This window comes from Mesoplodon densirostris, chromosome 1 (genome assembly GCF_025265405.1).
Source record: "Mesoplodon densirostris isolate mMesDen1 chromosome 1, mMesDen1 primary haplotype, whole genome shotgun sequence".
NCBI classification, from domain to species: domain Eukaryota; kingdom Metazoa; phylum Chordata; class Mammalia; order Artiodactyla; family Ziphiidae; genus Mesoplodon; species Mesoplodon densirostris.
Window position 1 is genome coordinate 214,555,530 of NC_082661.1, and position 23,245 is coordinate 214,578,774.

General features: G+C 38.3%; 1 protein-coding gene across 2 annotated transcripts in view; it reads left to right on the forward strand.

The window, feature by feature from the left end:
* Positions 1-2,893: 2,893 nt before the first annotated feature.
* GRID2 (glutamate ionotropic receptor delta type subunit 2) overlaps positions 2,894-23,245 on the forward strand; it is a 1,351,788-nt gene continuing 1,331,436 nt past the window's right edge. For both annotated transcript variants that reach the window (XM_060094744.1, XM_060094753.1), the window contains exon 1: positions 2,894-2,981. In XM_060094744.1, coding sequence (XP_059950727.1) covers positions 2,894-2,981 — 88 coding nt within the window. The remainder of the gene's footprint in view (positions 2,982-23,245) is intronic.

A 23,245-nucleotide genomic window follows, 5' to 3' on the forward strand; every position in this document is an offset into this window, starting at 1 on the left:
AACCATTAATTATAACTCATTGGACATAGAAATTATTTGGACGATTTTAGAATAATGAAAACGTTTTGTTTATAATACACTAGAACAAATTTCCAAGAGAGAAGATAGTATGAATTGTCTAAATTTAGCTATCCCCAGCAATGACATTTATTAAGCAAGGACTGGGCTAGCTAATGTTCTGAAGTTCCTTCCCATTCTCTGATTCTAAGATATTAGTGTTCTTTCCATGTTAATGGTTACTGCACAAGTTTTTTCTTGATTGAGCATATAGTGACTCATCAATTTTTAAAATACCCTTGTGAATAATGTAATAGAAGCAAGCTATGGGGGAGATAAATCTGTTTTTTTCAAAGACTTCATTATCTGTAACAACAAAATATGATCCATGAAATCGACACAGAACCCTTGAAGAAGTAAAATGATATCAACAACATCAATAAAATCAATATTGAATCAACATGTACTAATGGGAAAAAAATAAAGGAATGATGAAAATTGAGAGGAATTAATCAGTGATGGCTTTTTGGAAGCACTGATTTATGCCAAATTCAGAAGGAAGTGATGAATTAATTTCAAGTCAACCAAGGGGCTCTATGTAAAATGATGCAGTGAATAAAATATGAATAAGCTATGGTCCTCACCCTCAAGGCATCAGTGGTCTAGTTCAGAAGTCATCCTGTCTGACTCTAAATCAAAGGTAGAGTGCGCTATGAGAACACAGAAGGAAGATGGATTTATTCCATATGATTCCATATTAAAGGATTGGATATGACATCATGGGCAAAATGTGAACTAAGCCTTGAAGTGCCTGAGGAGAGTGGTTGGGAGGATGAATAGATGCCTTCCAACAGATTAACCTAAGTAACAATATGGCAGCATAGCATTTTCTAGAATGTTCAGGGAAAAAATACACAAGGTGAATGAAAGAAGCCATTTCACAGAAGTGATATACAATTATGTTTGGAGAAATAATAGCCTAATTACCAGACTAGAGAGAAGGGCTCAGGTGAGAGTGTAAGAAGAAAAGAGGTGTGCCATATTTGGAGATAAGGGAGGGCTCTGAAAGGTTGAGGAGTTTGACATCCATACATGCCACGTGGCAACATTCCCCAAAGATTCCAATTATAATTGAAATAATATTGGGCCCATTTATACCTGGACTGCGCTACTCACTTGGTTGTGTTAACAAATCTCCATTCTGAAATGAGGCCAGACTGGATGTAAGTTAACCATGAGAAGAAAGGAAGCCACAGTCCTAAGGATTTTCTTTTAAGGTGTATGCTTGCAGAAAATCCTTTCATTCTGGTATTGGGAGGCTGTCATTCAGTACTTTCTCAGCTCTTTCCATGGAGAAGCAACCAACTTCCTCATTCTGCATTTATATACACAGGTCTGTGGACAAGCTGGTCAATGTAACGTTTTTATCAAATGTTTCACTGAAGCATGCGTTTCTGTTTCATTTAATTATTACATGTTTAAAATTTCAAGATCTCCTTTATCCTTACTCTCTCCTGATTACCTAAAAAATACACTGGAGACAGAAAAAAAAATCACTGTATAAAAGGTAATTAGCACGTCCTCTCCTTTTTATAACTTTATAATTGAAATCTCATTAAAAGCTTTCTAGGTCTCTTTTCCCTTAGTGACCAGGTGTCCCTAATTTGTTTTTAAGCAATGTGACTAATTCCAGGCAAAGACTAGAAAAAGTCTGATACCTGTTGGAGAATAGCAATAGCAAGGTTTAATAATTGGGGTGGCTTTTTTAGGTTGCCTTTAACCTCGTTAAAAAAAAAAAAAGGCGTCAATGTCTTTTGAGTCCTGGCTTTTTCTCAGTCCCGGTTGAAGATTCCAGGGGAAATGAGAGCACTATTTTGTTTCTCCCTTGTATTGCAGATAGGGGGAGGAGGTGGTTATTAGAGAGAAGCTCTTCCTCTCTCGGTTTCCCCCTCTCTCCGCCTGACAGCACCGCTCTCTCGCGGGCTCGCTCATTCTCCTAGGTGATCCATTTCTAGGCAACGTGGGTCTAGTGCTGAAGCTGCCAGGCTCGCTCCTTGCTCGCTTCCTGCATCCCGCCAGGCGAATCGCTCCAAAAGCATCCTGCGGCCCGCGGTGGCTTCCCTCCTCCGGCCCAGCCCCGCAGCTCGCGCCCGGCGCAACTCCCCCGCCACCGCGCCCGAGCGAACCGGCTCTCCGGGCCCGCCTTGACGAACTCCGCTCCCGCCTCGCGCAGAAGGGGAATTTATCTGCATTACTATCTGCATTACCTTGAAGTTCACTTTTACCACCCCTTGGAGAGGGCTTTTTCCCCTCCCTGCTGGAATCTGGCTGTTCCGCTCGGAATCTCCTAATCTTTCCTTTCCACTTAGATTTTATTTTGGCAGCGAAGACAAGTGATTCTCTGCGGGCCGTTGGGGCGGGAGGGGGGAGGGGGCTTTTTCGCTGGGGGGAGGGGGAGGGGAACATCCGGCGTGAGCGGGGAGGAGGGGGTTGGTATGTTGGAAGTTGCGGCGGAGCTGGGACCGGAGACCCACGGCCCCGGCGCACGGATGGGGATGGTCTGAGCTCCAGCCTCTCTCCCTGCCCGAGAGCAGCGAGGCTGGATATATTTTTGAAAAGCCAAACTGCAAACAACTCTGGCGATGCCAAAATTCCCCTCCAAGTGACACGGCTTTGCTAAGGAGGTTTCCTCAGGCTGGGCTCTCTTATTCGCTCTGCCTTCCTCAGCGACGATTATAAAAGCTTTGGTCTGGTAACAGGAATTGAGGGGGACAAAAGGGAAAAAAAAAGAAAAAGAAAAAGCTGTGCTAAACTATCGTGACCTCAAACTCTTTGGACTTTTTTTTTTTAATATTGAAAGAAAATCCATCCTCAAAGACAAGCAACATAGGCGGAGATGGAAGTTTTCCCCTTGCTCTTGGTTTTGTCCTTCTGGTGGTCTCGAACCTGGGACTCGGCGAGAGCGGATTCCATCATTCACATCGGTAAGAAAGGGCTGGCGCTGCCCGTGGGTACTTTTACCGTTTCGGCTCGCAGATGTTTCCCCTTTGCTTCCCCCTCTCCTTCCCCCTCTCCGCCCTCAGTGTGGCTCGTTGCCGCTGGCTTCGGTTCCTTGCCCCTTCCCGCTACCTTCCCTCACACTTGGGCAGCTTTCTGAGAGGATGCGGATGCTCGAACCTTGCCTGGTGCTGTTGTTTCGCGGTGTATCGGGGAGTGTGGGCTGGATGCTTTGGGGGTCTCGAATCTACCTCAGCGTGCGTGCGTGCCGGGGAGCGCGGGGGGCTTCTGGTGTGTGAGGAAAAGAAGTTTCATCGACTCTACCTTCCATGTTCTTTCCCGGATATACATTTGCTCCATTAAAAAAAAAAAAAAGTACCTTTTGGAGGAACTGAGGTGTCACCTGTGAGGCGAAAAGGGCTGAGGTGCGAGGTGGGGGTGGGGGAGAGCGCCCTTCGGATCGAACAGGTGGTTTTGCAACGTGAGCGGGCCGCGCTCGCCGCAGCGCGTGCGACGGTGACGGGCTGCTGGCTGAGCCCCCAGCCTCCGTCTCCGCTTCCTGTCCTCTCGGCTGCGCGGTGCTCGCTACTGGGAGCCGCGCACCTCGCTGCCTCGCTCGCGCTCCCCGGGCCTGGCGCGGCGGCGAGACTGGCCCCGGGCGCTCGGGAAACGCGGGAGCACATGCGCGCGCGCCGCCCTCGTGGGCTGCCTGGCGAACAGCCGCCTCGCCTCGCCTCGCCGTCAACTCTGAGTTGCAGCTCAAGGCCGAGAGCAAAGGCGCTTGGGCTACGGGCGGCCTGAGTCCGGGAAGGACGCCGAGCCGCCTTGGAGATACTCGTGGCCCTACCTATTGGCACCCAGACGGGCCGCGTCTGGCCGCGGCGGGCGCGGGCTGCACGTCATTATCATGCACAGCGCTCGCGGCTTCAGGCTCCAACTCTTCTCACTTGCTAATCCGTGAGAGCTGAACCGAGACCGGCTCTTGCAGCCTTTTCTGCGTTAATGCGACGATTTCCTTTTCGGAAATTCGCGTCCGCGGGCCAGCGGGGTTCAGTTACTGCGCTGAGGAGAGGCCCCCCTTGGGGAATTTTTCCGGGCGCAGGACTTTATGTGTCCACACGGCTTGATGCTCTGCAAATTGAGGCGACAGATGGGTCGCAGCATCTCCCCTTTCCGCCCCCTGCCCCTCCCCCGCGCAACACACACACACACACACACACACACACACATACACACACGCGCGCGTCCTGGAAGGGGAACCTGCTGCAGGTGGAGGTTGTGCCTTTGTGCCTGCCTGAGCTAAAGGCTTGTGTCTGGTGTGCGAGTCCACAGCGGCCAGCCCCTCAGCTCCAGGGGGCTCCCTCTCTTGGTCTCAGAGGCTGTCTTTGTAAACACGTCTGCCATTCTCTATCATTTATATCAATAGAACCGTATATATCTCTGTGCAAGGGGTGATGAGGTCAGGATTCAGAAAACCTTGCACTTAACGCGTTTAGTGAATTAAGCACTAGATAGCTTGTCTGCTAGGTCACGTTTTGCCTGGGGTAACAGTGTCTGTGGGTTCAGAACTTTTCAGGGAGAAATTGTCTCATGGAGGGTCTCAGTAATGTTCTGATAGAGTTCAGAAATGACGTGTGCTCCTCTTAAAGAAAGGACGTACATTTATGTCCAGTTGTAAACGACTGGAGCAGGAATGCAGATATATATTACCATGGTACCTTTATATTAATGTTATGATGAGGGCTTATGCTCATCATTGCTCAGGAGGGAGGCTTGTGGATAAATGCTTATTTTATTGCTTATTCTGTGGTCTAAACGATAAATACATTATTTGCAAACACCTACAGCTCTTGCTGTCCTCTACTAGATGAATACTATTTTGCAATGCAGTCTGGGAATTTGTTTCAAAATAGAACACAACTTGTATTTTTTTTTCTTTGGCATTCTGTTGTCTGTCAGTGTGACACAGCTTACTTATTTATAACCAGATCCCCCCCACAAAAGTTACTGTGTACAAATTACAGATTTCTTTAGAAAGCTGATTGTATGCATTAAATGTATATACTACTGAAAGAAATAGTTACTTCTCAGACAATTAATTTGACTTGACTGCAATTAGTACATTAGACAAGAACATTAACTTCTTTTATAGACTACCTAATATTGCCATGAAGCTAGCAAATTGATGGTTGTTTCAAATGCTTCATATCTTTTATAATATACTGAAAAATGTAACCTCCTAAATTAAATTAAAAAAAAATGACCAAGTCTAATTTATGTGCACTTCAGAGGTTAAAAGCCCCTTTCCCTTCCATCCCCACCCTGGCCAAAGTAAAATAAATTGAAAACCAAATGCCCATATTAAAATTTTAAAGTACCAGTTAATATTCATTGGATCAGTTTACTTACTTGGTTGAATAGGAAAAGAGAATTAATTATCTTTAGGAGGTGATAGTCTTCACTTAAGTATCTAATGTGACAAGTATGCTTGTGGTGAATGTATTATTTCAGGACTAAAGGGATGAAAGTGATGACACTGGAGGGAAAGTGAATATTTCAACTCTATAGATGTAAGGAGATAAGCGGAAATGAAAGGTTTTCACAGCCTCATATGATGTGTTCAGGTAGACAGTAGCTGCCATATGTAGTTCAGGCGAGCTTGAAAGATGAAAAGACACTGCTCTAATAGGTTCTTTAAATATCAAATCTTTTTGGTATTGAACCAAATTATATGTTTGAAAACTTTGTCCATTCTTTTCTTTCTCTTTGTTTTTATTTCATGCAGGTAGTTTTAATAAAGTCAATTACATATTTTAAACTCTAATATATATATTTTTTGAGCACATTAGTTCACTACAATGATGAGATATAATGGTTAAACTCTAATGACTGAAATGGAAATGTATTTATTTCAGTCAAAAATGCACTAATATTGTAATTACTTTGAATTTCTGTTAAATCATATTTTAAAGATACTTGATAATTACATATTCTTGTTTAATACACGTGCAATACACACAGTATTTAGAAATTAATCACCTCAGTTGTGATCTTCTTTGCCCCCCTCCACCAAGTAAAGGTCTTTTGACATATAAAAACTGTGCAATTTTGAATTATGCTTCTACTTTGAGCCTGTGCATTGATTAATTTCATCAGACCCCCATTACTTGATTGCTTAGAAGTTTCCTGATGATCTGCATGCTGTAGGAAGAACCAGAAAGTCATGAGTGGAATGGTAATGATATTGTGTTTCATGAGGCTATTCAAAAGTCACTCTGATTTATGTAGCTCGAAAGCTCCAAAGTCTTTGAGATTAGCCACGCTGACTGCTATTTTCTTCATACATCAGTCGTCCCACACTCTTTACTCCCTAAACACAACGGGAGTTTAGAGCACTGCTTTAATTAAGCAGGGATTAGGTGGCATTTCCAGTCAACTGCACAGTTTGTGTTTTGCTTCATATCTAATACGGAGGATCTCATGTTTTAACAGTTTAATGTGTGCTCATTTCTATATCTGGTACCTGTACCTGTACCAGCTCATTGAAATGAGCTATCCTCAGTTATATATCTCTGCAAGGGAACACTCAAGTGTACTTATTCATATACTATAAAAATCACTAGCATGTTTTTATTGTTATCAGTCATAGTAAAATACCTTATGCCAACAGGAAATAGAAATGAAGCCCTTATTCATCTTTTTCTCATAAGCAAATGATACTTTGTCCTCTGAGATCATAAACTATGACATGTTTGAGAAGCCTAAGACAATTCACAGAATATTTTCATTATGAGAAAGTTTAAAGTACAAAACTGGTGGGTGAATAAGATGTGTCACCGCATTATAAACAATAATAGATGACAAATTTAAAGCATTAGTTTTCATTACTGACACACTGAGGACTATTTTATCAAATACAGAATGTAGAAGCATTTCTAGAAGTTGTACTGTGTCTTCTGTCAAACTGTTTCTTTTTCAACTCTTTACATGATTTGCATTGGTTAATGATAGCCTTCAAGAGTCATCAAGGACCCTGCACTGTATGGGATATCTCAATGATTTAAGTTATCCTTTTATTATTTACAGTAGTTGTTTGCTCCCAAAGTTATGGATAACATATAGTGTAAACTTCTAGAAAGTATTAAGAAGTAGCTTCTAAATGTAAAATGAGGGTATATTTTATGAGGTATGTTTTTCTGTATCAATAATACAGTTATTTGAAGTGCAATTCAGATGTGCATTAAGTTAGACAATGTTATTAATCAACAATATCAACTGTGACATGACTAATAAGCCATTACACTGAGGAACTTTGCTTTCTACTTCAAGTGGAATGTACATCCAGTAAATACCTCCTGTAAATTCTAATTCAAATATGAATAAAAATCAAGGTCATTAACTTTCAACTTATCCAGCAATAGAAACCAGTTGAAGTTGTTATGAGTAATGGGAGATGCATTATATTTAATTCTAATCTCCAAGGCTAAGTTTATCATGCTGTAATTTTATCTCAAAGAGATATTGTAATTTTAAAACCACACTTTTAATCCAAAAGGTTAGTATCCCTTCACCTGCATATATTATTTTAGTATTAAAAGGTGAAGTCTTTGGCACTGCTATTGGATTTTCATGATATTTCAGATAATAACATATTGGTGAGTAGCAATACTTAGTTTGACTAAAAATATGATGTTTATTAGAAAATACATTTGTGGCCTATAAAGAGAGATTTGCCATTAGGTGTCACTGCATTCTGAGCTGTTCCTTTGTAGTCCTACTTGAAAATCCCATGAACTATTTTTTTTAATTCTCAGAAAAAAAAAATGCCATTTAATGAGGATTGTGATACTCCAAGATACAGGTGGTTTTTATTTTCAAACCAGAAAAAGAAATATTATCCCTGTGGGAGTTTGGGATTGACATATATACACTAATATTTATAAAATAGATAATAAGAACCTGCTGTATAAAAAAAATTCAAAAAATAACAACAACAACAAAAGAAATATCCCTGACTCTTGTAAGAATTTAATTCTAGGGCATATCAACATTCTGTGTTCTTTAGATAGATTGCTAGATCTAGTGATGTAAATATTTCACAAATTTAAAGTACAACAGAAATATACTCTTAAGCTTAAGACAACAAATTTGTTGTCTTAAGACAACAAATAGTATTCAGATATGCTTAATAATGCTGGTGTAAACAGACATTAGTAACTGCTTACCTATGGAATATTTAGGGTCCCAAACTGATTGATGTTTGTAACATGAAACACATACACAGAGCTATGAAAAAAATACATGGGCACAAATATAAATATATTTAAAAAATGTCAACCACTGACTTTTGTGAAGGATCATATATGTTTTCAGATAATTTTAGCCTGGAAAATATTAAGTTTCATTAATATAAAACCAGTGTCTTTTATCAAGTAGTAATTTTCCTGTTTATTTAATTTGTTTAAGAGGCAAGATCTTCCTTCTAGCATATCCTATTATAAGACTAACGGAGGATGAAAGTTAGGTCACCTTTAATCTGATACATTAGTTTTTACATTGACAAAGCCACAAAATTAGAGAATGGAATACTAGGTTAAATGAATGAACCAGTTATCGTGTTATGGTAGACCTTGCCCTGTGCCAGTATTAATTAATAAACTCGTTGGAATAATGTACTGTTAAAAATTCAGAGTAAAATTAAGTGATCAGATGGATGTCAAAAGGGTAAGGGGAGACATACTAATGTAATTCTGTGATTGGTTATTAAGAGGACATCTGTGGATTTAGGTCATTTAAATTGGTGAATTTTAGCATTTGGATGTGGACACAAATTTCAGATGAATGAAAAATTGGAATGTAAGTCTTAGTAAAAATGTTCTGGATTAGAATTTAGAGGGTTTGGGGCTAACTACCAATTTTATAGATAGCTAACTGAGCAATATTGGGAAGTTACTTATTTTCTTTAGTCTTCATTTTTATCAACCCGAAAATAAGACTTAGACTAATGTTCATTTAGGCTCTACAGTTATATGACCTAAAATGAAGACAAATTCCTGTGTTTGAGGAATTGGGAGAGGAGATATAGTCAAGTGTGGTTCATATAGCTATTTTTAATAGTTAGGTTTAAAGTGAATTAAAAAAATACAAGGGGAAATAAATGGAGCATAAAACCTTAATCATTCAAATTAAGGATCCCTTAGAATGAAGATTTTCTTGGTGTGAACAAGAATTAATACATAATATATTTGTTCATCAGCTATTCTAGATAACTTGAGCATCAGAAGAGAGAGCTGGGTTTGTTCTTTGTTTTACATTTTGTTTTTGTTTTCTCTAGCGTTAATACTAAGATGTTACATACAGTGCTAGTGTATCCCACAATACTAGTGTACATTAAGGCTGACTGGAGGAATGAGTAGTGTTATGTTCTAACCAGCATGGAGTACAGGAGCCTTTAGAATTTACCAACTCCAAGCACACCAGGAATATTAGCATACCTTTGGCACCACTCAAAAATGTAGCATATAAAAGAAATAGCCAGTGTTTCTTCAGTGTTCTTCAGGTATTCCGGCTTTTACCCTGCTGTTGTTCACCAAGTGGTTATCAAATGTGAAGCTGAGGCTGGGATGACCCACTGAAAGCTTTCTTTTTTTTTTTTTTTGGCGGTACGCGGGCCTCTCACTGTTGTGGCCTCTCCCATTGCGGAGCACAGGCTCCGGACGCGCAGGCTCAGCGGCCATGGCTCACGGGCCCAGCCGCTCCGCGGCATGTGGGATCTTCCCGGACCGGGGCATGAACCCGTGTCCCCTGCATCGGCAGGCGGACTCTCAACCACTGCGCCACGAGGGAAGCCCTGAAAGCTTTCTTGAGTGAATAGAGGGAAGCCTAGAGGCAAGCACAAGAAACTAAATACCAAAAGGCCCCCCTGTGTATGTTAAAAATTTTTAAATCACTCTGTAGTCAAGGTCCTTATTAACAGATATTTTTATACACGAAAAAAGATCAAGTTATTTATTTTATTAAAACAACAGTTCTTTAACTTTTTTCTTCATCCCCAAATAATTCAAAGTAATGTTTTTAAAATGAATAATTTCACTTTATTGCTCTGAGTGCTTGATTTTTCCCAACTAATCTTAAAAAGATGTTTGCTTCATTATCAAAGTCATAATTCTAGAAGCTAGTTACCCTGAAACCACAGGGTAAGGTAGGCATTATTAGCAGTATGTAGTATGTGTGCTCAGTGGGAGAATATTCTATCATTCAACAGACATTTATTCTGAACCTACTCTCTATGAACTACTGTTTTTAGGTCCTGGAATTAAAATGTCGAACAAGTAACCTATATCCTTGTCTTTAAGGAATTACATTCTCATGGGGGTGGCAACCAGATAAAGAAGAAAGTACAAGTTGTAATGTCAGTTACTGATAAATGCTATGAAGAAAAATGAAGGAATGACACCCTATTTCGAGTAGGGTCATCTAGTAAGACCTTCTGAGGACATGATCATTGGAACAGAGACTTGATTCAAAAAAAAAAGGAAATTGGCCACGTGGATATCTGATGAAAAAGGATTTCAGCCAGAGGGCATAGCAAAGGCAATGGCCATGGGACAAGACACTAAGGAATCTACTTAATTCATTTAAGGAACATCTTAAGAGTCAGTGTGGGGCAAATGTGGAGTTTAATGACCAAAGCAGGAAGTAGAAGGAAATAAGATCTGAGAGGTAGCTAGGGAAGATCCTATAGTGGCTTATAGGTCATGGTATGATATTTAATCTAGGTATGTAGGATGCCCACTGGAGGAATGAGATCAAACACGATACGTAATGCTTTGTGTTTTAGAAAGATAACCTCCTCTGCTTGGGTGGAATGATTGGAGTAGAAATATGAAGATCAGTTTGATAGTAGTGAATTGGACTATTCCAATAGTTGGTAGCTGAACTAGCTGTAAGATTGTGGATGTATTTTGAAGATAAACAGGATTTTCCGATGGAATGTTCTGCTGAGAGAAATCCAGAGGAAGTAATGAAGCTTCCAAGGTATTTTACCTAAGTAAGTGGGGGACTAAAATTGGGAATGTGGGACAGTGATCAAGTTTTAGATAAAAGTCAAAATTTGCATTTATTACACTTGATATTCCTATTAGGCGTCAAATTTGAGAATTTAAGCTGGCAATTGATTACATTAGTCTGGAATTTTGGGGGGAGTTAAGAATTCAAGCTTTGCATTTAGAATTCATCATTACAGACATGATCTTTAAAGCAATGGGAAGGGATAGCACACTTAAGGAATAACCGTGCAAAGAGAAGAGGTCCAAGACTATATACCACAGGCATCGCAAAATGTAGATGTCAGGGAGACGGAGAGGATCCAGGAGAAGAGAAAGATGCATGGCCTGTGAGTTAGAAAGCAAGCTAGGACTGTGTGGTGTTCTGGAAGCCAAGTGAGGAAAATATTTCAAGGGGGAAATCAGACACCCTATCAAATTATATGGATGAAAATTGACACTTGACTACTGGGTTTAGAAATGTTGAGGACAAAAATGACTTTGACAGAATTGCTTTCAGTAGACTGAAGGGACAAAATACAGGTTGGCAAGGAATCAAAGATTTAATGGGACTTGAGGAACTCTATGAGTTTTGCTTTAAGGGAGAAATGGGTATGGTGGGGTGGGAATATGAGGTAAAGGGAGGGTTTTGTTTTTAATTGTAGGAGTTGGGATATACAGTAATTTTTTAAAGGTTCAATCATAAGAAAATTTTCAATAAGAGGATTCAAAAGAAAATGTTCTTTTTTATTCAAACCTATTTGATTCCTGAGTTTGGATGGCAACTGTTCAAATAGAACTGTGTTTTTGTTTTTGTTTTTTGGTGGCTGTTGATGTTTTTGTTTTGTTTTGTAATCTCCGGTCAAGTGATACTGGGCCAATGCCAGTAGAATTAGCCAAAGAAGCTTATATGTCCTCTCTGAAACAGACTCTGTTAGTTGTTCTGCAGTTTTGTTTCATTTAGTTTCCCAGATTAGCACTCAAATTTAGGTAAAATTTTCTTACCTGAAATTATGAGTGGATTATATCTTATGGAGTAGTGATATACCATTACAGATAGAATCAACATTTAGTCTTTTAGTAATGTGCTAATTTTAGGAACACACAGTATTCCTATGTAAATGGCATTAAAATGGCATAGAATTATCTTGTTACAATAGACATTTGTATTGAGTATAGGTTTCCTCTAATTAAATTCTATTATGCATTTAATTTACTTAAAAATCATTTTGGAACAATTAAAAGAGTATAGTTTTTCACAAGGCAGTATATATTGCCACATAGAAATTAAATAGATGAAATAAATTCATGTGATACTAATTTTCAGTAACATTTAAATATTTCCTTTTATGGAACTTTCACTTCTATTTGTGCTATACCATAGCTGACAGATCTTTAGACACAGCTGAAAGTTAGGAAAAAAAGTGTTTGACATTTTCTAACCTCAGAATTCAGCCTTCTGAAAATGAATCTCAGTTCTTTTATTGGTCTCCTATTAATACACTGTTATGTATTGCTTTTGCAGCTAAAGTAATTAATATTTGTATTAAAATAAGAATGCTAGTAACAGGTGAATTATATTTTTCTGTGTTCTTTGTCATTTCCAGTACTATCTCCTCCATAAAAACATTTTGTCTCATGGAAACAATGTAATATGAATATCACATGGTTGTTTCTGCTTGGTTACATCTATTAATTGATGTATAAACATAGAATACATTAACAGTGAGGGGATAGGAGTCCTGTGGTTTGGGCACAGCAATGACTGATAAAGAAGGCATGCTGTGTTATGGCTGGAGCTGAAGAATATAATTAATGAAGTCTATAACATTAAAAGATATTTCAAACTTGCTACTTCATAACTTCCTGGGTGGCGAAATACAATTGTTTGAAGGAAATGCTTAGCAGATTTAAATCTAAATTTAAGTTGGAATGGGCCACTAAAATTGGTGAAGTGCTTAGTATACTTAACCTTGATATCATTAAAATGACAGGCCCCATGAGGAGCACATTTTAGATAGGCTTATTATCTTAAAAACTGAAGGCTAGGTAATACCTTTGGAGCTAAACTGGAACAAGAGAGTCAGGTCTGTTGTTCTGCTGCATGGAGTTCCTGGTGAATTAGAATCTGGAAGACTGATTCTTCCTTCTATACTTTCTGCAATCTGACAACAGATAAAATTGTGTTAGAGGTGCAGTGGCAATTACTATCTTGCCCTTCAGTCCATATTTCTTCCTTGTTGCTTCTTTGAATGGTGGTAACAGGAAACTAGTCAATTTTCTTTTTAGAAATACCAGCAACTCTCAGCATAGCCCAGAGGAGGCATGCCCTTTATGAAAACCATTATAAATTTCTTCTTAACAAAATCGTTAAAAAATTTTTTTAACACCTCTTTAGTGTGGGAGGTGGCTCATGCACAGACTTGAGGGGACTACTCTTCAGTTTCCTGGTGGTGTAGTCATGGTGGGTTTTGTACATTTTTTATAATTCATTATTGTCAAACTGAGAAACCATGATCTACATCCTCATATTCTATTTGCAGAAAAAATATTTTTAAGGTTACGTGAAAACCATGTGAATTTTTTTGATTCAGTGCTTACTATATGTGCACAGTTCAATATGTATTCATATAAGACATGTTTCCCATCCTTTAAGAATTTTTAAGTATATCTGCTCTCTGAGATAATATTGTACATTAGGAAGCTGAAAGTAGAGCAATTTAGGACTCATAGTTGGATGACTGTGGTCTATTATGGCACTGGAGTATGTGATAATTCAATAAATGCCACCTTTATGGTGCCCTTAAGGGTGCCATAAAGCAAACATATATTTCAGAAAAAAGAGTATAATTGGGATAAGGAGATTACCACTTGCAGAAGGTCTTGATTTATAACAGAAAACTCTTTGCTCAGCTTCCTGGTGGTTAATCATTAACCTTGTTTTGCCTATAGGCTACAAAGTCGATACAGTCATGCCATAGTCAGAGCTAAGGGAAAGCCTCTGCCGTTTACCTCTTTTCCTCTTTTTTTTTTCTTTCCTATGGATGTCAGTAGTTACGCTATTAGGTCAAGTAAAAGAGGAGATGGCTTTAAGATCCAGTTATCTTGTAATTAATAAAACTAATGAGATCCTTTCTAGATTTACTGCCACATATCAGATCTTCCCATTAAACTTGGTTTCTTGGGTATGGAGAAATTAAATTACATTTAATTTTTTCTCTTAGTTTTGAAGTTATAAGTATACTATTATCTCATATTACTAATTTGTACTTTCTTCTAGATGTATAAAACATCAATGAAAATGACAGTTTTATACTGTAGCAAACAAAAGAAGAAAATTGCCTCACAGAAAAAATAAAATTAGTTAACTTTACACATGGAATATGTATTGTTGGGAAAACATATTTATGCCAACTTTTAATTATGTAAGTATTAAGAATAGGACAAACATTGGAAATTGAAAATAACAGTTCAAAAACTAACTGCCCAATACTTCTTCTTCTCCACAAGAGTTCTTGTTGTGGTTGATAAGTGGTTAATACATAGCAAAACTGGCTGCTCTGATTCTTTCCTTTTATTTTTCCTGTCCATCCTTCAGTGACAATGCTAATGAGCAGTGAAATGGCCAAAAGCAAGGAAAGAGCAAAGGGTTTTAGATAATTCATAAACCGGAAAATCAGCCCCTGAATGCTCATATGCACAGGCTTGCTGAGAAGAAGTTTCATTTTCTCAAAATACTGCCCAGATTCTAAAGCTAGAACTTGATTTTGGCTGCTGAGATTATAAGAGGAGTGAAGCTTCCAGGCCACCAAAGAAGAATACTCTGACAGTCTGGGAGCAGGATGAAGACTATTATTATTGGGAAAAGAGTGCCCTTTAGGGCTATTGCTGCTGATAGCCAGGACCCCTGTGATTAGCTCAGTTCCAAGGGTCATGCCTGTGGTGAATTTTTTTTTTTTTTAAAGACAGTATGGATTTCATTCAGCCATACTTCTTAAACGCTTTAGGTAATTTTGTAAAAACGGTTGGATTGACATTCGTATCAATATAAATTGCGTACTGAGCATTTATATTGTATGTCCCCAGTTGGTTTCTAGCTGATGCTATGTTATAGGTCACAAGGAAGAATTTGAATATTGTACTTTAAAAAAGAAACTGTGAAGCACATGGCTATACATATATAGTGTTCATTAATATATATAAGACTTTTCAGTTTGAGTGGAAAAAAAAGGTGGACTGTATAAGTTATCCTACCATATACCTTGGCCCTCATAGAAGAATGAAGTTTGTTCACCACTTTCATGAGAAAGAAGTACCTGACTGGAACACACTGCTGCCAAAACCATGGAGTTATAGTCTGGCAAAAGAGGGAAATGGTAAGCAATTCTATTTGGAAGAAACATTGTAACAGTGGAGGCTATGGCAACAGAGGAGGTTAGAAGTTAGGAAAATCCCTAGGAGGTGCACGAGAATTCTGTAAATCATTTAGGCTAAGAGATGCCCGGCCTTGTGTTACAAGCTCTTTATAGTGGCAGTGTGGTAGGTGGAGAGCGGAGAAGACCTTGGCAGTACTCCAGTTGTGTTTTGGTGCAGGGCTGTGCCCAGCAACTGTAAGTGGGAATGGAGAGGGAAATTTGCTTAGAGGGGAGACCCAGGAGTTTGCCTCTGTCAACTCGGCCATTCTTTAGAAGTGGGAGTAAAAGAAGAAAGTCTAACATCATTCTCGAGTACTATCTTAAGTGACTGAGTAGAGGCGCATGCTCTTCACCAACATAGGAGACTGAGAGAGATGAGAGAAACTGAATTTGGATTGAACTCAAAATTATTTTGACATGATAGTGAGGTGTTACATCCCAGACAGCAGCTTCCCAATCCCCACCCCTCTTCCTGCCTCAAATGGAGAATAAAAAAGTCATTCTCCATAGTGCTATCAATGCTGTTTTGATCTAAAAACGATAGCAGTGTTTTTCTGGTCATTCTTTTTTAACTTTTCCCTCAATCCAATGCTCATAGTGTGATTTCCTATTTAAAATGTGAATTATTTAAAATATTTTTCAGCTACTTATATTCAGAAAATAGTAGTTCTGCAAGGGCCTTATGATTTTTGGTTTCTGTGTGTGCTTGTTTAACAGTACAGAATTGTTACTTCAGTATTATTACTGACTTTTAAAAGTGTATATCTGTAATCTCATTTCTTAATATGACCAATTTTTTTTTTGACCATACATATTTTTAATCAGGGTCTGGGACTAATATTAAGAGACTAGTGCTGTTAATTTATTTGATATCCATTTCCAATCAAAACAACTTTAAAATGGAGTGAGCTTTGACAAAATTGCAGGTTATCAAAGGTAAAATAAAAATATGATAATTTTAATTTCTTGTGCATGATTGCTCTTCTAGTGAATATTGCAAGTAGAATCCCCTTATGTAAATTAATAGAATTACATGGAAGGGTAAAAATATTTCCATAAAATTGTGTGTTCTTTAGTTACACATTATCTGCAAACATAATTAGCTGAAGGGAAGGAAAATTGTCCTCCTAGGATGGTGAAGCAAAGCCTGAAATGGGACTAAGCCTGAAATGGGACTAAAGGGATCTCGTTGGGACTTCAGGCCTTGTTTTCTAAGAGTCTCAGAAGACTCTGCTTCATGGTTAAGGATCTGTGTTCTCAGATAAGAAATGTTTGAAAACATGGATCTGCAGTCAGAAGAATGTGAAAGAAGAAGCAGTGTGTCTGCATGTGTGTAAAAACACTGGTTGAACTGAAGAGTGAAATGGAGTAGATCCAGATAAAAGCCAGTCTTCTTTCTGCCTTCGTGTTATTGTTTAGAGTCTAGCTTTTCAGCCTGTTTTTATAATATACTGTCAACTCTTAATCCAGTCAAAACAGTTCAGGTGTGATATTATTGGAACTTCATTTTGCCATCTTGCTCTTTTTTGTTCTTACTAAGTTGATCCTTTGTGTGAGAACCAAGGAGGGAAAGTGGAGTGCTCCAGTGGGGAGGAAGGCTTCTGGCATTTCTCAAGTCTTTCTCTCAGGCTCTCTTGTTGGTTTTCGAGTAGGTTAAGGGATGAGAAATTTAGAATCATTGAAGAATAACCTGAATGATTTGAGTTAGTAAAAAATCGTGATGATTGGTAATTTTTTTTCTTAAAGAATCAGAGCAGTGTATAGTACCAAAAAATAGAAGCATTCGATTTGATGTCCAAGTTATATATTCAAATCTTGCCTTGGTTACTTTACCACTTCATAGCTCTGAAATCTTTGGATAAGTGATGAGACTTTGAAAGTCTCAAGTTTTCCTGCCCCTGCCTCCTCTCCACTTCATCTGTTATAAGGATAAGCAGTTGTAACATTTAAAATATGGATTTGTGGACTACGCAGATAGTCAGTGTTCATACTTCAGGAGATATAACTTGCAATTTAACTATACTGACAGTCTGGGTCCTGGGTCTGGGTTGAGCTTTAGAAAGTGGATCCCATGCCTGACTTCAGATGGGGTTCCCTGTTTATCCTCTGTTCCTAAAATATTAATTCAGGTTTACAACTATGCCTTTTTACAACATATAAATCAAAGTTGAAAGTCTTTATTAAAGTGACTGAATTTAAGGTTAAGTATTCCTTTAAAGATGATACTTCACTCTCAAATTACATGAAATAGAACGTTATTTAGTATCACTGACACTGATATTTAGCTATGCCTTGCCTGGCCACACCCTTTCCTTTGGAATAGGGTAACCTTATAATCTATTATCCAAACTGGGACTCTTTTGAAAGTGAAAATGGCAGTATTAAGATTTCTGCTGGGGTGAAAGGGACAAACTAAGGCCGACTGGAGGCAAACAGGGACAAGGCTGCACTCATTTCAGTGCCCTAACTGCAGACTTTTGATTAGCTTGTATTTTGGCCCAGCCTCAATAGGCAGTGATTCTGTCTTAGCAACAGGTTGTTCCTTCCTCTTATCTAGGTCTTTTATGCTGATTAAAGAAATAGATTGGCGGCTTCCCTGGTGGCGCAGTGGTTGAGAGTCCATTTGCCGATGCAGGGAACGCAGGTTCGTGCCCTGGTCTGGGAGGATCCCACATGCCACGGGGCGGCTGGGCCCGTGAGCCATGGCCGCTGGGCCTGCGCGTCCGGAGCCTGTACTCCGCAGCGGGAGAGGCCACAACAGTGAGAAGCCTGCATACCGCAAAAAACAAAAAAAAAAAAGAAAGAAAAAATGCTTTAAAGAAATAGATTGAAGTTTTGTTTTTATTTTTAATTACTTAGAGCACTTTCCTTCACAGCCAGCAGAAAAGAGGAACAATAGCTAAGTGTAGGTTCTCTTTGATCAGACAAACATATTTAACTGATTTTTAAAATATCAGACATTAGTATCTGTAATTGCTCCCTTTATTCTTCTGCAACCATTCTCCCTATCTACTGTTTGACTGCTGCTCCTAGCAAAACTCATTGGATGTTGGCAATTGCATAAATTCACAACTAACCTCAGATGCTGTGTCTCTGGAACTAAATAAAGGACATGGAGTGAATTGTTCTCAGAAATATAAAGAGAGTTTACAACAAAGATTTAAATTTGCTTCATTTTTGCATCCTAAAAGAAGAAATCATCACCTAAACAAGTTTTTTGGCAATTTTTATTTTTTATGAAAATATATAATAGAGTAGCAAATACTCCAAAGAAGAGGAGGATAGCCTTAACAGTTAAAGTTTCAAAGGTGCATATTAATTTTTTTTCTTAGAGGGGATAAGCATAAAATATTGGTTTGTGATTTTAAGTTAATTACACTATAACTACCGTTTTATCCAATTGAGTCATCCTCTACAACCTTCACTCTCAGAAGTGTGCCCTTCAATTTGGTATAAAATTTATTAGATTCTCTTAACCTTCTTTTCCTTTCTCTCTGTTCCGGAGTCTGGTTTTACCTCAAGAAATGATCATGTGATGCCCTGCATTGGCCTCTTACCTTCACACTTTTGCTCTTCCCTTGATAGCGTAATTCATATAAACCTTATCTCCTTTTCTTCACTTTTGGTACCCTGGTTATTCGTTTCTATGATTTCCAAATGTGGAACTGGAATTGAGAGCATCTTTTTCCAACTGTGCTCCAAAGAAGACTGCAGCTTTCCTCCTTTCTTTATCAGTGGCGATTTTTAGGCTTGGGCTGACCCTGTTCCTTAGGTCATCCTCACTGTAGAAAATATATAATCATGGATTTTCATAGTTGGGAGGAATATTAGAAATTGTCTATAGTCCAGAGTCCTACTTTTGCTGATGAGCAAATTAAGAGGTTAAGTGAGGTGAATGCTGCATAGATAGGCATTTTTGAATAGTCTATTAAGCATAATTTTTACTAAAAAAAGTAATTATATTCATATCACCAAAGAAGTTTTAATGTAGGCTATTGGCCAAGAGATAGAAATAGCCCAGTTATGTAAAACTGGATAATTGTTTTCATGAGCATAAGGTCCATTTTACCTGTGCTCTACTATATTGCCATAGAGTAATTAATTTCTTTGAAGCCTGCTAATATAATGTGAGAGGTAGCTAACCCAATTGTTGGGGAACTATTCCCATAAGCTGCTAGGGACAGGAAGCATATATATACCCTCTTCTAGGAATTCTCCCAGAATATAGAGCCCAGCAGTCTAGCCCAGATCCAAACCCTATTCCTCAGACTACACACTCCGCTCTTCCTCACTCTCTCTCCTTTCTATCCCCTCCTTCTCTCCCCAAACTCAGGTTGGAACTCAATTCTTCTAAGATTTACAAAGTTTAAATCTCTCTGTACTAAAACTTGTTACTGTGCATATATTTCATTGCCTTGGTTTTTAATCACTCTTGGGAAGTTTATTTCAACATTCTCAACCTTAGTGTTTTCATATATAAAATGTAGACATAACCACCTATCTTGAAGAGACAAATGAAAAGTAAATTAAATAAATAAGATAAATAGGAAAAAATAAAACAAGACTGGCACAGAATGAGTTTTCTTTTTTCTTTTTTTTTCTTTTTTGGGCTGCGTTGGGTCTTCGTTGCTGTGTGAGGGCTTTCTGTAGTTGCGGTGAGCATGGGCTACTCTTGGTCTCTGTGCGCAGGCCTCTCATTGCATTGGCTTCTCTTGTGGAGCACGGGCTCTAGGCACGCGGGTTCAGCAGTTGTGGCTCGCGGGCTCTAGAGCGCAGGCTCAGTAGTTGCAACGCACGGGCTTCATTGCTCTGCTGCATGTGGGATCTTCCCAGGCCAGGGGTCGAACTCATGTCCCCTGCTTTGGCAGGTGGATTCTTAACCACTGCACCACCAGGGAAGTCCCAGAATGAGTTTTCAATAAATAATTGTTTGCTTTCCTCTTTCTTCTCTGCTGTCCCTCAAAATTTCATAAATATAATAGTTTTGATTAATTGTACATTTAATTTCTCTTTTGTGCACATTTGCCAAATATCCTGAGGCTAGAGTTAATTGATTTTTGTAATTATGTCAAGTAAAGAGGAAAACTGTCTATGAAAATATTGGTTATTTATATCCTCACATTTCAAACTCAAATTTGCTATTTGTTTAATATGACAAAACACCTCAAACAAATTTATGGATTTTTAAATCCTCTTAATTTTTGCTCCAGAACTTTCATAAAATAGAGGTTTTCTTAGTTACTTAAAAGCTCAGAATCTTCCTGCTGCCTGGATCCATTTTGAGACATGACCCTTCTTTAAGTCTTCTTTCAAATCCACTTAACTTTATCCTTTTTATATCTTTAAAGTCATAATCTGTTCAACTCATATTACTTTATTTTTAATGTCTATGCTTTAATAATCAATTAATTAATTAACTTCTAATTTTATTTTAATATTAGCATCCACTTTTTGCCTAAACCTCCTAATATTTACTGTACTGAAATGTTTATTTTGCATGTTCCATGCTTATGTAAAAAAATTCTTTGGGGAAAAATTGTGTATTAATGAGAAAATAAAGGGAAAGAGAAGTCACAGTGATTTGGTAAGCACTTAATTCTCTTGGTAGTTTTACATATCGGTACTGATTTACTAATTGTTCTTTTTTTTCAGTTAAACTAGACTTGTCTTCTAGAATTGACCTATTAATGTGAGTTTAATCAATAGAGCCAGCTCCACAGGTTTATAACTGACTAAAGGCTAGTAAATTATTTGGGCATTTGTGGCCAAATCAGCACAATTTGTATAGAGCAGTGAATGTAAAGTCCACAATTTAATTTTAATTTAAAGGTACTTTAATGAAAAAGGACTTTTATTGTATTGTACATTTAGAATTACCATTATTCAAAATAAAATACAGCCTAAGTGCTTCTATAGTGTATAGAGAGGTCATTGATCTAATTTGCCCACCTTGGGTGCCACTATCATGAATGTAATAAATAGATATAGTCCCCTTAGTCCTGCCTCATCTCTGTGAAAACACCCAAAGGATACTTGTTGCTTCTTAAACATCTTGGGAGCCTCCTGGTTTAATCTGAAACCAGCCACTATAGGAAGGACAGGGAGAGACTGAAAAAAAAGTCAGACCACTACAGATTGCTAGGTGGCAGGTTTAATAAGCAAGGGAAATTAATTACAAGTTTGTCTTGGGTGGCTGCACCCACCCCAAAGAATCTTAAAAAGTTTACAGGTATACCTAGGAGATATTGTGGGTTTGGTTCCAGAACCACCACAATAAATTGAATATCACAATAAAGCGAGTCACATGAATTTTGGGGGTTTTCTGGTTCATATAAAAGTTATATTAACACTATACTGTAGTCTATTAAGTGTGCAATAGCATTATGTCTAAAAAAATGTACATACCTTAAAAAATACTTTCTTGTTAAAAAATGCTAGCCATCATCTGAGCCTTCAGTGAGTCATAATCTTTTTGCAATATTAACATCAAAGATCACTGCTCACAGATCAAATATTATTATTATTACACATGTAATAATAATGAAAAAGTTTGAAATATTGTGATAATTACCAAAATGTGACACAGAGACAATGATGTGAACCAATGCTATTGGAAAAATGGCACTGCAGACTTGCTTGATGCAGGGTTGCCACATACCTTCAATTTGTAAAAAAAAAAAAAAAAAAAAAAGGCAATAACTGCAAAGTACAATAAAGTGAAGTCCAGTAAAATGAGGTATGCCTGTATGCCTCTACTGGGTTCAGTTCTGTATACCGGAGGCTTTAACTGAGTTCAGTCACGTACCCAGTTCAGATAACCTCAACACCACATTTTGATTTCAAGGCTGTATCCTTGGAGCAGCCTCTGGGAGGGGGGAAGTCAAGTGGAACACCCATTCCAAGGACAGGAAAAGTGGGTAGGGAGTCTCCCATTGCCCATGTCCAGCTTGCGAGTCAGCTGGTGGTCACATCTTTTTGATTACCTACTCCAACAATATTATAGAATATAACAAAATGATGTAGTGAAAAGACTAAATCCATTCTCTAAAGTGAGAATAATATATAACTTAAAAAAATTTTTTTAATTTATTTATTTGGCTGCATTGGGTCTTCGTTGCTGCATGTGGGCTTTCTCTAGTTGCAGTGAGCGGGGACTACTCTTCATTGTGTACAGGCTTCTCATTGCGGTGGCTTCTTTTGTTGAGGAGCACAGGCTCTAGGCACGCAGGCTTCAGTAGTTGTGGCACGTGGGCTCAGTAGTTGTGGCTCGTGGGCTCTAGAGCGCAGGCTCAGTAGTTGTGGTGCACGGGCTTCGTTGCTCTGCGGCATGTGGGATCTTCCCGGACCAGGGCTCGAACCTGTGTTCCCTGTTTTGGCAGGTGGATTCTTAACCACTGCGCCGCCAGGGAAGTCCCAAGAATAATATATAATTTTTTATTCATAATTATATCTAAGAACCAGTAATTAGAATGACATTTATTAAGCACTCACGATATGCAAATCATTGTTGCAAACCTTTGTAGATATTATCTCATTAAATTATTACAATAACCCTAATAATGCTGGTACTATCATCATTCCCATTTTGCAGATGAGATTAAGGGAAGTTTAGCATTACCATATAATTTGTCAAACTTCACTCAGTCACAGAAATATAGATAATAATAGGGTCTGACACCTATCCTCATTTCTTACCTTATTATGTCTAGAGAATAGTTTTCATTGGGTTTGTATCTATTCCGTGCAACCCATGCTCTTTTTATCTCTGATAGTCACTTTGCTAACAAGAAG